Below are 15,899 nucleotides of genomic sequence, written 5' to 3'. Positions count from 1 at the left end.
AGAAAGTGAAAAATAAAAGCTGACTCGACTTGACTTGACTTGATGAGGAAATATTCTGCCATCCACATGGTTGCAACTTGGTGAAAGTTGAATAAACAATTTTGGAAGGATTATTCAAAAGTTGAAAAACGAGTATGTTATTATTATTATTATTATTATTATTATTATTAATCCCAAAGGTGTTCTCTTGGCCTACAAGCATTGGTGAAAGGTAGAAGCCAAACAGATTTCATTTTGATGGATTGACTTTTTTTTCCTATAACATCAATCCGTAACACCAAAGTGTGTCCCAAAACAAACGACAAAGGAATACACACGTCACTCAAACAAATGTAAATGTTCACATGTATGGTCATCTGTAAAAGTGACAAATACTGCAGTAAAACAACAAATCACAGGACACATGAGTTTCAGTTGCAGCCACTGTTCAATTTTACTTCAGTAAAAATGTACAGCATAAATGTAAAGCATAGCACATCGCAGTATTGACACAGCAGAGTTTTTACACACAAGCGCTGGGGTCCCACAGAGGGAGGGCGGAGTCAAATCCACCGTACATCTCTTGATCTTGCACGCGGCAAGTTAACTCATTTTTGACCACTACAGAGTGTGGCGGCACTGGGCAAGAGAGGAGTCTCTCTCTCTCTCTCTCTCTCTCCACATGCCATCTTGACATTTCCCATCTCAGAAGACCACACACGCGGCAAGGGCGAACACACACACACGCACACTCGCACACTCGCACACTCGCACACACACACACACACACACACACACACACACACACACACACACGCACGCGCGCACACGTACACACACACACACACACACACACACTCGCACACTCGCACACACACACACACACACACTCGCACACTCGCGCACACACACACACACACACACACACACACACACACACACACACACACACACACACACACACACACACACACACACACACACACACACTCGCACACACACTCGCAGACGCACACACACAGACTATGGTCCACAGCCTTAGTTCACAAAAAACACGACTCCCAAATTAGCCTCTTTGCCCATCACCTGGGCCATTAGAAATGCACTACAAAGGCTGAAAAACAAATATTCACTACTGCACTACACAGTGCAGTACATAGGTCACAAAATGTGTAATAATTCACAACCCATGTAGAGCACTTTGCAGTGAAAGAGTGACTGGGAATTTCGGACACCACCGTACACGCACACACACACACACACACACACACACACACACACACACACACACGCACGCACGCGCATGCGCATGCACACTTATTTGTATACCTGAAGCTGTGTGACTGAGGCCTATATTACAGAATAACCAATAGATTTTAGAAGTTTGAAGCCACATTGTAGACATGTTAAACACATACAAACTACATTTAGTGTTCTTGTGCAATTGTCACAATATAATGGAATACAAAATAAAACAAAACAAACAAAATAAATATGATTCATTTTGAAACTCTACAAAAAAACTGTAACTGAAGGTCTCACACGTTATGTTGATTTTATTACAACAAGAGGAAATTATTGACGAGTGAGAGGTTAGCCGCTTTAATCTTTTTTCTAGTTTGTTCAAAGTCATACAGCACCAGAACAGCAGAGGGCGCCCTACTCAAACATTCACTTCCTCAAACATGCTTTGGGCGGGCCTCAGGATGGCCACAGGCTGTGATTACTTCCCAACATCATTCTGAAAGTATTAAAGGTACTTTTCTTTCTCTAAGACAACAAAAGTAAAAATAAACAAAAGACTCGCACAAGGCTATGTTGAGGAAAAAGAAAAAACTGTCAAAACTCAATTCCATCCAGGGATTTGTAATCTTTTATCTTGCATATGTGAGTCGGGCCGGACACAGTGATTGATCGGTACAGGAACAAAGCATTGTCTTGTTTGAAGCATTGTGCCTGTTTTATTTTCGGTTTGGATGTATTTTTTGGAGAACCAGTCACTCTCTTTGGAACGTTTCAGTTGCGGTAGCTGCTACCCCCCCTGCCTCTCAGTTCCCGCTAGATCTGACAGCTCCATAGTGCATTGGGTCACTCCCTCCTATGAAGAACAAGAGTCAGTCTCTTACACACAAACGTACACACACACACACACACACACACACACACACACACACACACACACACACACACACACACACACACACACACACACACACACACACACACACACACACACACACACACACACACACGTCCGCCTATGTGCCGTCAACACCCTTCCCCGCATTCACTTTGTATTTCCCGCAATGAACACTGAAGGGAAGGTTTCGCTTTGTTTCATAAGGCCACCATAGGACCGTGAGAGAAATTATGAAAATATCGAAAATAGTAGGACTACCTAATTGCCAATGTTAAATCTCCCACGCCTGATTTCAGGCTTCAATTCTTAATTCTTTCACCCTTGACACTACCCACAGGACACCACTGAAAACTATTGATACTGTTCCGAAATCTGTTTACATGATTATAATAAAACTACGTTTATAATTGAAAACAAGCCAAATGAAAGAGTTACAAAAGAAAGACTTGAATAGTCTTCAATATTACTGCAATGCAAGCAACTGAGTCTCCTACAGTACACGTTGCCACACACTCAGTGTTGCCAAATTGGGCGGGTGCCCGCCCAATTGGGCTACTTTGGATGAGCGTCTGCGGGTAAAAATGGGAAAAATTGGCCATTTGGCGTTTTTTTTCAGCCGTTTTTGGCCCATAGAAGTCAATGTAATTTGTTGAATTTGGGTGGAATTTAGTGTAATTTGGCGGTTTTTGAGAAGCTTTTGGGCGGGATTTGGTCAGACACATCTGGCAACACTCAGAGACTGTGATTGAATGCACAACCAAATCATGAGGGGAGTTTTAGGCGGAGTAGGTATGGGGTGGGTGGGTGGCTGGGGGCGTGGGGGGTGGACTAACTAGCTATCTCCGGCAGTTTGTTTTGCGGGCAATTGGACACGAATATGAGGAGCCAGCGCTGTGCCCCGAGAGGCCGATTTGCATGGCAAATAGCCAATGCAAACAGTAAGCACCTGCTCCAAACAAAACACTCTGACCAGCATCCTTTAAAGACAGGACATGGTGAAGGCAAGTGTGCATGCGTGCGTGAGTATTTTCCGTGTGTGTGTGTGTGTGTGTGTGTGTGTGTGTGTGTGTGTGTGTGTGTGTGTGTGTGTGTGTGTGTGTGTGTGTGTGTGTGTGTGTGTGTGTGTCTGTCTGTCTGTCTGTCTGTGTGTGTGTGTGTGTGTGTGTGTGTGTGTGTGTGTGTGTGTGTGTGTGTGTGTGTGTGTGTGTGTGTGTGTGTGTGTGTGTGTGTGTCTCTGTGTGTGTGTGTGTGTGTGTGTTTGCGCGCGCGCTCGTGTGTCTGTGTGTGTATTTGGAAAGGCAATGATAGGTTGGTCATAACGAAAGCCCTGTGCAAAATATACTTAAGGCAAGACTGTGGTGTGTTTCACAAACATACACTGAGAATATTCCCTAGTGCTTTTAGTTCAACAGACACAATCGTGGTCCTGGTACTGCCATTGTACACTGTAAAACATTGCAAGTCAGTTAAACGTAAAAAGGTCAGTTGCCCTCCTGCCTTAAGTTTGTAAGTTCACTCAACTCAAGGCTTTCTCAAGTTGAGTTAACTTACCAACTTTACTTTTTCTTACATTTAACTGGTTGCAATGTTTTACAGTGCTGAACAAGGCAAAGCCATGCTCCAAACACACACGCACACCTGAGTGCAGAACGTTTAAATAGATAAGATAACAAACACGTGCCCCTGTAGATGGGCTGTAACAGACTCTAATTTAGAAGGCACTTGGATTAACGGCTGTAACATAGAGAGACCTCAGTCCCATTTTATATCAAGCATCCTGATAACAGTGTACATTTCATTTGGGAAATAATACTATGTATTCTTATTATATACATTAAAAATAGCTTTTTTTTCAGGCTCTGAGCCACATAACCCCTAACCCCCAAGTACATCTTGTACCCAAAATGCACTACTATAAACACTATAGTACATTAACATACTAGCAAATAAGGAACACTAGTGTACTGCCTTACAGTAGTACATGATATGCTATGTATTTCTACAGAATAAAGATGTATGTACAAAGTACCTAAGGACATTGAATATAAAGTGGGACAAGTATAGTCTACTTGTACTTGGTCCTGGGCTGTGAGTTGATTCCTGAAAGACGTGCACACTGTGAGAGTGGAGTCTAGGGAGATCCTCCATGTAAAAAAAAATGTAACACTTTACTTGACGCCGGCGTCATACATATGACATAACAGTGTCATAACAGTGTCATAATAGTGTCATGAACGAGTCATAAACAAAATGCCATAATGGCCATGAAAAGTTGACATTGTTCGGCCTGTCTTTGTCATAACCGAATTTCACTTAAAGACTTTTCACTTTATGACACACTCATGACTGCATTATGACAACGTTATGACACTATTATGTCATCATACACATGACGCCGGCGTCAAGTAAAGTGTTACCAAATAAATAAAAGAGGGAATGTTGACTTTGGAGCTGAGTCAATGGCATCTGGGAAACTCGTTAGCCACCTTCGATCAGGAGAGCACTTTATATCACATTCTTACACTATATCACACCATTAAAAAAATCCCATATTTAAAACCCGAAAGGCACTTCATAAGACTATTGTGTGTTCACATTAAGGCTAAAACGTTGTCTTAGTAAATAATCTAATAACCTGCGTCAAAGATTAAGATCATGAGTAGTAGATTATGGTCAAAGGTGGAATGGTGGGACTGGTTAAAATACTGAACTACTGTAACAAGCACATCTTTAATTGCAAGTCTGTCCCAGTCTGCGCGAGGACACGCGACACACAGTCACTGTGAAAAGGGAGTGAGTCAGGCTGACAGGTCTGTAAGTGCCTCTGACAGCAAGGTGAAGTGTTTTCATACCACCCCTACGGTTGCCAGTAGCAACAGGTGCTCTGCAGTCAACAAGTTCAAACCATAAACGAAATTGTGGAGTGTTAACACGAAATGCACAGTGAGTACCTGACACTGTTAGTTAACAGCACAACAAGGAGAGCACAAAGTTAAAAATGGTAAGCCTCTGCGGCATATCTCCCTATATGGTTATGACAAACCTGACAAAAAAAAAAACGTATCATATTGCCATGACGACCAAAACACCAGTAACCGTGGACAGCACAGCATAGACCTATAGCCCAACAAGAGACCAGTCCTCCTATTTCAGTTAAGAGGCTTCCATCTTGTCTTGTTTTGTTTGTATTTTTTGTAACATTAGTTCAGTTCTTTCTCTCCCTTGTTCTCTCTCACTCTCTCTCTCTCCCTTACACACACACACACACACACACACACACACACACACACACACACACACACACACACACACACACACAGTCTGTGTCTGCCTCATATGTTTGGGAAGGGTTGACGGATAGCTTTTCTAGGGAAAGAAATAACAGGAAGTCCCGTAGTGCTCTCTGTACGGCCTCTTGCCACCAGGGAGGGGAGGGAGAAGAAAAGAGAGTAGTAGAGCTCTCTTAAAAATAGATACCCCACCCACCCATTCATTTGCTCTCTCTTTTCCTCTCTGTTTTCTCTCTCTCTCTCTCTCTCACACACACACACACTAACCCACACGCACACACGCACACTCTCACACACGCGCGCGTCCCCTCCTCCGCCCCTTAGGCCGGCCGCACATTGGCTCCGACAGCACTGCGGAGCACTTTCGCTTCCAACATAATTAGGACCCCCAAACCCAAATTCACACGAACATAGCATTGATAGTCAATGGGCGGCGCCGACAAAAACGAACTCGTCTCAAATCGCTATCCGACATCCGCGAATGTCCGCTGACATCGGCGCCAGTGTGCGGGGTCCTATTGAAAACAATGGAATCGAACTTTTGCGCAGCGGTGCTCAGCACTTTGTCGGAGCCGGTGTGCGGAAGTCCTTAGAGCGGCTGGTCTATGGCCTCCACCATGCTGTGGAGGATGTCAATGAGGTGGTCGAGGCCGTACAGGTATCCGTCCTCGCGGTTGCCCTCCACCCAGGTGGCGCGGTGGCTCAGCGTCTGGCCCTCCGGCAGCGGCGTGGTCTTGCCAAAGTCGATCATCCACACCTTGGCCTGCTCGCGCTTGTCGTGCACAAACAGGAGCGAGCTGCCGATGACCTGCGCGGAGGAGAACACACACAGGGATTACGTTACAGTAGCCTGATTATCATCGACTTTCAAATCTATTCCGAGACTTGGTCTGACCAAGAGCATAACAATGAACATTTCCCAAACGGCATGGTTGACCCGCCTCCCTTGGTTTGCTAATGGTTATTTGCTTCCCAGCAAAGTGGGAGAAGTGCCCGATTTTTCGGGAACTAAGAAAGTAGGCCTACTTGCATTGCGCTTGACCTGACTAGTAGCAATGCTGAAAGTGTTGCGTCACTAGGAAGGCACGGCCTGGCTAACGTTACAGTACACAGTGACAAAAAATGGGTTGTCAATATGTAATATAGTATATGTGGGTCAGTGACGTTTCAGCGGTAGTAGACGTAGAGGAAGAAGAAAAAAAACACATGGAAAAAGGGTGTGGGTTCTAAGCCAAAAGAGAGGAACTAAAATATGAGACTAAACAAACATAGCAAACAAATAAACATTGTGTCGGCACCGGAGAAGGTGCTGTCATGGCGCCATCTCAGGAAGTGACAGGAGGGAAACTGGGCACACTCAGATATACACACCCCTCTTACAGCCCCCTTCTCTCTCTCTCTCTTTCTCTCTCTCTCTCTCTCTCTCTCTCTCTCTCTCTCTCTCTCTCTCTCTCTCTCTCTCTCTCTCTCTCTCTCTCTATCTTTCTCTCTCTCGTAAACTTACTTTGACAAGACAGAGACGACTGCATTGGGAGAGCTTTTTTCAAAACCCAATCTATCAATTTAAAAAAATATATATATATATTTTCAAAAACTCCAAATGTACGTGTTTTTATTGTGTTTCTCAATGGTTGTTAGTAAAACCTGTGTATTGATGTTGGATGAATTAGGTGATGTTGGATGGATTTGGTTGATGGATTTGGTATGGAAATATATTTCGTAGCCTCTTATTGCAGATGGGGTCGCCGGCGACCCTATTCACTATTTGCTGAAAATACTCAACTACATCATTACAACATTGCTATGACAGTACCGAGAGCTGTAAGTAACAGATTTAAACATAGCCATTACAATTTTGGCGACCGTAAGGTTATAACATAGGCGCTGCGCTAAGGGGTTAAATCGCGTTTTGGAAAAGAGCTCTCCATTTCCTTCCTCAGAGACGTAAGCCTGGTTTATCTAGCCATGGCCTTTTGAGTCTGTATGGGAAAGCTGCTTCAATGTAATGCAACTGCATCCGTCATTGCAGTGACATCAATACCCCCCCTCTCCAACTCAGACACACACACACAAACCACACATGAACACACAAACACACACACAGATACTCAGAATTCTGCAGTAGTAGACCTATTTAGTTTCGTAGAAAGAGGGAGGGCATCCAATACAACTTATCAGGTGTCTCTAAACAGCAAGCCCTTAAGATCAATATAGATGGTTATAGACTGCTTGAGGTCATACTGTATGTTCATACACAATTACACAACATGCAGCATGACTCAACCCTATGCAAAACAGCGTTTGCAATCCTGAAACTTCACCCTTGAGGACACCTAGCATGCATACATTTGGAATATCATTTGTTATATTAAAGGTTTTTTACAGACAGCATGGCAATGACCGATTATTAGTAATATATTGGCTACGTTTACATGAGGCATTTATTTCAGAATGAACACACTTTAATTCTGAGTGAAGCTCAATTCCGCTTTGAAAACGCCATGTAAACACTTCACAATTCGGAATTAAAAGAAAGATCAAAGTAAACTCAGTGGAACTATTTAATTCGGAAATATTAATTCGGAATTAAAAACGTCATGTAAACGTAGCCATTGTGTACTGTAATAAAGAATGGCTGCAATGCCATAGCAATGTTTTAATGCTGTTTTTCAGTCAATGGCAAAACATTCCACAGTATAAAGTATAAAGGTGACTGGATTTCAACAGCAGGGAGGAGGGGCAAGAATTGGGTCCTCATTACATTGTCTTTCGAGAGGAGCTACTAAACTAATGCTTGAGCTGGCCTAGCCCCAGGGCAGACTCTTGACATGATGTTTAGTTAATTTAGCTTAGTTTAGTTGAGTGTGTGTGTGTGTGTGTGTGTGTGTGTGTGTGTGTGTGTGTGTGTGTGTGTGTGTGTGTGTGTGTGTGTGTGTGTGTGTGTGTGTGTGTGTGTGTGTGTGTGTGTGTGTGTGTGTGTGTGTGTGTGTGTGTGTGTGTGTGTGTGTGTGTTTGTGAGTGTGCTGTGTGTGTACTATTTATTCATTAAAAAAACATAAACAAAAAAACTAACCCCCCTTTGCAACTGCACTTGTTGTTCTGTATATTTCCTGTGCACTTTGTATTTGCTTGTGATGTTGGCTTGATTATGTTCTCTTTTGAAAGTCGCTTTGGTTATAAAGCGTCTGCCAAATGCAATGTAATGTAATGTAATAATGTAATGTATGTATTGGGTGGGGGGTAGCCTTTCAGATTACGTTGTATGGGCCGACCAACGCCATCCGCAGCCCTGCTCCTAGCTTATCTGGCAGTGGAACAAAACATCGGCCCGCCATGCACTATCTGCTGCTGCTGCTGATGAAGCCGGGCTATTTTTAAGTTGTTTTCTCTTAAACAATTACGCCGGATGGGAAAAGCGATGTAAGCCTAAAAGGGGAGCATGTGAGGCCAGCTTTGATGTCTCATGACTGTAAAAGACTGACTCAAATCGCTGCGGCGACAGAAAGACAAAGAAGCCATTTATTTACTCACCTCATGTGTCTTGAAAAAATCTGATATTTCCAGAGTTTCCCGGATTTGCTTTAGTCTGCTAAGATAAGAGGTCTGGGAAAGAAGAGAACAGAGAGAGAGGGAGGGAGAGAGAGAGAGAGAGAGAGAGAGAGAGAGAGAGAGAGAGAGAGAGAGAGAGAGAGAGAGAGAGAGAGAGAGAGAGAGAGAAAGAAAGAAAGAAAGAAAGAAAGAAAGAAAGAAAGAAAGAAAGAAAGAAAGAAAGAAAGAATTGTCAATATTTCACATCAGCACATTTGGTCATTCAACATAATACCCTCCCATGTCACACTAAGGAAGTGTACTTTTCCTGGTAACACTGGGGAATATAAAAGACCAAAAAAACAGACAGGAAAAAAAAACATGTCAAAATAAAGAATTTCCAGTGGTCAATTTGGCATCAATGAATGAAAATGAACAAAGGAGTCACATCACATTTTATTACATTTAGTGGATGCTTTTATCCAACGTGACCTACAAAAGAGGACACAAATAGAGATATACAAAGAGATACAGAGGATGTAAGCATAACATAGTCAGAGCAAGGTTATTTTTTAGGTGAGTAGTGTTATGTTATGACGCATGAGCCACTGAAACACTGTGCATACAGTATTCTTTATGAGTGTCTATTAGAATGTCTGGTATGAGGAAGGGCACAAGAAAGTCCCTCTGTAGCCTCTTACTGAAGATGGGGTTGCCGGCGACCCTATTCACTATTTGCTGAAAATACTCAACTACATCATAACAACATTGCTATGACAGTACTGAGAGCTGTAAGTAACAGATTAAGACATAGCCATTACAATTTTGGCGACCATAAGGTTATTAAGTGAAGAATTCTTGCACACCTCCTTGGTCAGGTGCGTAGCAGTGGAACCCCTAGGTCACCAACGTTAACGCAAAGAAAGCTCCCGCACACTGTTCACATTTGCATGGTATGTGAACAGTGTGCGGGAGCTTTCTTTGCTTTGACCGTGAGGTTATAACATAGGCGCTGCGCTAAGGGGTTAAAACGTTGCTAATGGGAACTGACTGGTGTGTAAAATAACACAATTAAGCCAGGCTCAAACTACACAACTCACGATTGTGTGTGCGATTTTGACGTTGGGGTGCACCGCACACTAGAAGAGAATCGCAACTGTCAATCTTATCACTGCTCGCAGCCACCGAGACAATGCCTGACGTTCTATTTCCAGTCGCAAATATCAAACAGTGTTTGATTTCTACGATTTGCAATCGGCGACTCTTTGAGATGCCAAATTTCTATCTTAGAACGTCGCACACAACGAGGAAATCTTTGCCGACAATTGCTTGCGATGGTCTTGGGGGGTAACGTTCCACCGATTGTCGTAAGAGTGATTTTCAGCCGAGAATCGGGCCGATAATCGTGTAATTTGAGCCTGGCTTTAGTGTGTTGAGTGACTAAACTCTCACGAAGGCCATCGCCTTTTAACCCTCAAGAGACACTTTGTCAGGTCAGAGAACAGACAGACAGGCCGGCTGACAGACAGAAGGGTGTATGGCCGTAACTACCATTGAATGTCTTCTGTATTTTTTTTCAGTAATGTAAAATGTATCTATGATGAAAATCGATATATGATCAACAATGATAAATTCAGACTGTACTATACGCCATCCCCATCTATCCTCAAGGCAGTCATTAATGAAAACAAACTGAAGACTTTGACTGAAGTGTTTAAAAGCATTCTAAAAGTACAGTGTGCAGTACAGCACGCAGTATCTGACCTTGGTACTTGAAAAAGTCTGGTCACGGCCCAGGAAGGGCGGGCTGGATTGGACGTAAAAACAGACAGACAGTCGGACGGGCCAGACAGACTGGCAGCAGTGCTGTGCGACAGAGGAGTCAAGGCCACACCGGCTCTGTTTGTCCTAAGAGGGGCGCCGTAAACAACACGTCACTGGGACAATGAGTGCTTTCCAGTATACTATACACTCCAATATACACACTGTGTTTCTGCCTCTCCTCTCTACCTCTCCTTTTAAATCCATCTCTAACAATGATGTTTTTTCCCCATTTGGTAGCCCCTTAATGCGCGCCGTACCTCCAGTGGCACGCTGTAATAGTCATTGAAATGTAACTACCATAGCACTACAATACTATGACACAACACAGGCCCTTTAGTAATGCACCACGACTTGGTCATTACCATACTGGTAACAACAAATGTATAAAGCCGCATCTTAAGGGGATAAGCACTTTGAGTTGCATGCCTTGTATGACACAGTGCTATACAAATACAAATACAATTATTATTATTATTATTATTATTATTATTATTATTATTATTATTATTATTATTATTATTATTATTACACTCCCAGGAAAGCCAACAGGGGAGGGACAAAGGGGTCACTTGTCCTGGGCCCAGGGAGAAATGGGGCTCAGAATTGGATCGTCATTACATTGCATGTGTTGAGTTTGGGGCCATTTCAGCTGTCTTTGTCCCGGGCCCAGCCAAAGCTGGCGTCCCTGCGCACTCCAATCAAGTTTCTCCCTTGCTGTCACCTACAGCCACAACAACTTTTGAGAGACAATGTTCTTCATTCACCATCACGATTACAATGAGAAAATGACATTAGAATTGAGCTGTTGCGAGATATTGAAATGCAATTCTGCTGTCGGTAACGTCATCACGAGGCCCCAAGGAGGCAAGTGAGCAAGGAAGGACAGAAGTCCACATATTGGAATGTACCCAATGAGTGCTTTCCAATATACGTTCTCCAATATGCGCACTTCAAACAAGTTTCTCCGCTGCCACGCTAGCTATAACAACTTTTGAGAGACAATGTTCTTCATTCACCATCCTGATTGCAAATGTGAAAATGACAATAGAATTGAGCTTTTGCGAGATGTTGAAATACAATTCTGCTGTCGGTGATGTCATCACGAGGAGGCAAGTGAGCAAGGGAGGACAGGAGTCCGCATATTAGAAAGAACCCAATGTGTGTTTTGTGTGTGTGTGTGTGTGTGTGTGTGTGTGTGTGTGTGTGTGTGTGTGTGTGTGTGTGTGTGTGTGTGTCTGCGAGTGTTTTATGTGTCACTAGTGGATTCACAGCCTTTGTCAACGCCTACACAGATACAGTAAAGGAGGGTGCGGAGGAGTGTGTGTGTGTGTGTGTGTGTGCGTGTGTGTGTGTGTGTGTGTGTGTGTGTGTGTGTGTGTGTGTGTGTGTGCGTGTGCGCGCCTGCGTGTGTGTGTGTGTATGTGTGTGCGCGCGCCTGCGTATGTGTGTGTGTATGTGTGTGTGTGTACAGTGTGTGTGTACAGTGTGTGTGTACAGTGTGTGTAGGAGGAGTGGGGTGGTGGAGGTACAGAATGGAATTTGCAGCGTAGGCTCAGAGGAATAATTGAGGTAGTTCTGGTGAGTCTTTGGGGGTGTGTGGTTAGGTTAGTTGCTGTGTGTGTGTGTGTGTGTGTGTGTGTGCACGCACGCGCGTGTGTGGGTAGAGTGGATTGGTCGTGTTGGAAAAGCAAGGGCTTGACGGGTCAGAGAGGTATGGAGTGTGTGTTTGAGAAAAGAGGATGGAATTTTAATAAAGAGGAATGGAAACACGCCCACCCAATGCAAAAGCGCTCAAGTTGGGTCTCCTAAGGGGGCGTTGTCCCCTCCTTCTTCTTCTCTTTTTGAGGTGTTGGCACAAGACCTGCACTACTGCCATCTACAGTGCCAAGGGGACTTCATTTATTCTCAACCTCAGGACTCCGAAGGTCTCCTAACCAAAGGTCTCCTAAAAAGGGGCGTTCACCCGACATAAAGTGGATACCGGAAAAGAACGGGCCTGACGTATCTCTCTCTCATGTACGATTCTCTGGTTTGAGTGTTTGGAGAAGCTCAGGAAGAGGAGGGAGGGCGGTATTTGAGGGGTCAGGAAGAGGAGGGAGGGTGGTATTGGGAGGTAAGAAAGAGGAAGGTAAGGAGGGTGGATGCTGGGGAGGTTTGATGAGTCGGGTGGTGATTGATTGGGGTGTTTGAGGGGCGGGTCAATGTGTAGGGAGGGTGGTGACCGTGGGTTTGGAGGGTTGGGTGGGGTGTTGGGACGGTGGGGTGGTGGGGGGGCTGATGGTTCAGAAAGGTATGGAGTGTGGGTTTGAGTGTTTGAGGTGTCAGGAAGAGTAGGGAGGGTGGATGTTGGGAGGTGAGGAAGAGGAAGGTAGGGAAAGGAGGGTGGATGATGGGAGGTGAGGAAGAGGAAGGTTGGGAGGGTGGATGTTGGGGAGGTCAGGAAGAGGAAGGTTGGGAGGGTGGATGTTGGGAGGTGAGGAAGAGGAAGGTTGGGAGGGTGGATGTTGGGAGGTGAGGAAGAGGAAGATAAGGAAGGGAGGGTGGATGTTGGGGAGGTGAGGAAGAGGAAGGTAGGGAGGGTGGATGTTGGGAGGTGTGGAAGAGGAAGAGTAGGGAGGGTGGATGTTGGGAGGAAGGTAGGGAGGGTGGATGTTGGGAGGAATCTAGGGAGGGTGGATGTCGGGAGGTGAGGAAGAGGAAGGTAGGGAGGGTGGATGTTGGGGAGGTTTGATGGGTCGTCGAGTGGTGTTTGGGGGCATCAGTGTGGAGGGAGGATGGTGTGTGTGGGGGGGGGTGTAAGTGTGGAGAGAGGATGGTGTGTGTGGGGGGGGGTGTAAGTGTGGAGAGAGGATGGTGTTGCGGAGGGGGGTCAGTGTGGAAAGAGGGAGGTGTTCGGGGGGGGGGGGTTGGTTCAGTGTGGAGCGAGGGAGGTGATGGGGGTGGTCAGTTTGGAGGGAGGGTGGTGATTTGGGATGTTTTGGGGGGGGTCAGTGTGTAGGAAGGGAGGTGATGGGGGGCAGTGTGTAGGAAGGGAGGTGATGGGGGGGTCAGGTGGGGCGGGTGGTGTTGGGGGGGGGGGTCAATGTTTAAGGAAGGTGGTGTTGGGGGTGTTTGGGGGGGGGGTCAGAGTGGAGGGACGGTGGTGTTGGGGGGGGCAGTGTGGAGGGTGGTGATTGGGGGTGTTTGGGGGCGGGTCAGGTAGGGCGGGTGGTGTTTGGAGGGTCAGGTAGGGCGGGTGGTGTTTGGGGGGGGTCAGTGCGGAGGGAGGGTGGTGTCTAGGAGTGTTTTGGGGGGGGGGGTCAGGGAATGTTTGGGGGGGTAAGTGTGGAGGGAGGGTGGTGATGGGTATGGAGGGAGGCTGGTGATTGTGGTGTTGGGGGGGTGGGCAGTGCAGAGGGAGGGTGGTGTCTAGGAGTGTTTGGGGGGGGGTCAGTTCGGGAGGGAGGTGTCTAGGGTGGTGTTTCGGGGGGGGGGGGGTGTTTCCTCCATGAGGCTGAGGCCAGGCCGGGCCCCTGAAGGAAGTGGCCTCATCGTCATGGCGCTCACTCCACTCACCAGGATGTTCTTGTTTCCTTTGACAAAGTCGTGGAATGCCTCTGTCACTTGCTCCCGGCTCTTGGTCTTTTTAAAGTCCCTGTTTACCGTCCCGTCTTCCTTCTGCAAGGGAGGAGGAGAAGGGGGGGAGACACACACAAGCACGCACGCACGCACTCACGCACACACACACACACACACACACACACACACACACACAGGCACACACACACACACACACACACACACACACAGGCACACACACACACAGGCACACACACACACACACACACACACACACACACACACACACACACACACACACACACACACACACACACACACACACACACACACACACACACACACACACACACACACACACACAGAAAGACAGACGGTAATATGAAACAACAGCGTCAACAACTGAGTCACTGGCATTCCACTGTGTGATACATTATTTTGTGCATGTATAGACACATGTATTACTAAGAAGGTAAGTGTACACCGTTGAGGAAAAAAAAAGAACAATAAGTTGGCTTGGAATTTTTTCCACTATGAAATTCTTCAGTTGGTAAAAAAGGAACCCTCTTACAACAGTATTACATCCGTGTCTAAAATCACCAGCTGACAATCAGTCAAGGTATTCCATTTTTCCCCGTCAGTTCCACAATAGCCCTTGTGCTCTCTTTTTTTCCTCTTCCTTCCTTGTTTTTTTGGAATGGGGTGCTGCAGTCGCCAGGGGCAACCTGGGGATGCCATGACAACAAAGAGCACGGTAGACTACGCTACGGTACCATGGCCTTCTAAGGACATACAGTACGGTAACCACGTGCATGCGTGCGTGGGTCTTTTGTGGACATGGAAAGTCCTGACAGCAAGTGCACTTTTCCCTTGCTGCTCATTAATGAGAGAGAGAGGATGTATTTTGGAAAAGAAAATGGTGTTTTAGCCCAAACATGGTCCTGGTGAGTGGCGATGGCCTCACGCTCCTCTCCCCCGCAAGACTGGGGGATACCAGCTGGGCGGCCTGCAGTGAGCTAATTGGACGAAACGTCTCTCTTCTCCGTGATGGATGGCTTATTCGCGTGAGATAAGGGGAGAGATCTCTCACTACGGCCACCGAGGAAGGAGGTGGAGCTATACAGTATGGGCAGGGAGTGACAGGCCAACAAACATACAAACATACAGACATACAGAGACTTACTGTAGGTCGTTATACAGCGATATTAGGCTGAATATGAAGAGTTCAGATGAAAACCCCCTAACTCCATTTCTGAAGACCTGCACTACTATATTTTTAGAGAACCCCGTTGTTGGTTTGGTTTACATTCATGTACTTGGATAATACATATAAATAGTTATATTACATAAATAAAATAAAAATATGCCATTTTGATAGCTTTGTATTAAATAAAAATTAATTAAGATTATTTTCTGAAAAGGCACTTAGGGGGTTTTGCATCTGAACTCGTCATATGATTTGTTTATTGTAAATGAAATGAAGAATTAAAGACAGACAGAGAGACCGCCAGATAGACGGCCAGACGGACGGACAAACAGAGATACAGACGGGCGGACGGACAGACAGACAGACAGACAGA

General features: G+C 45.5%; 1 protein-coding gene across 1 annotated transcript in view; it reads right to left on the bottom strand.

Moving 5' to 3' along the window:
• Positions 1-3,318: 3,318 nt before the first annotated feature.
• itpkb (inositol-trisphosphate 3-kinase B) overlaps positions 3,319-15,899 on the bottom strand; it is a 78,698-nt gene continuing 66,117 nt past the window's right edge. The window contains exons 6-8 of the mRNA XM_063223684.1: positions 14,317-14,418; positions 8,941-9,012; positions 3,319-6,217 (exon numbers count right to left, since the gene is read on the bottom strand). Coding sequence (XP_063079754.1) covers positions 5,999-6,217; positions 8,941-9,012; positions 14,317-14,418 — 393 coding nt within the window. The 3' untranslated portion in view covers positions 3,319-5,998. The remainder of the gene's footprint in view (positions 6,218-8,940; positions 9,013-14,316; positions 14,419-15,899) is intronic.

The sequence above is a fragment of the Engraulis encrasicolus genome, chromosome 18 (genome assembly GCF_034702125.1).
Source record: "Engraulis encrasicolus isolate BLACKSEA-1 chromosome 18, IST_EnEncr_1.0, whole genome shotgun sequence".
In the NCBI taxonomy this organism is placed as follows: domain Eukaryota; kingdom Metazoa; phylum Chordata; class Actinopteri; order Clupeiformes; family Engraulidae; genus Engraulis; species Engraulis encrasicolus.
This window is presented reverse-complemented; position numbering and strand designations above follow the sequence as displayed.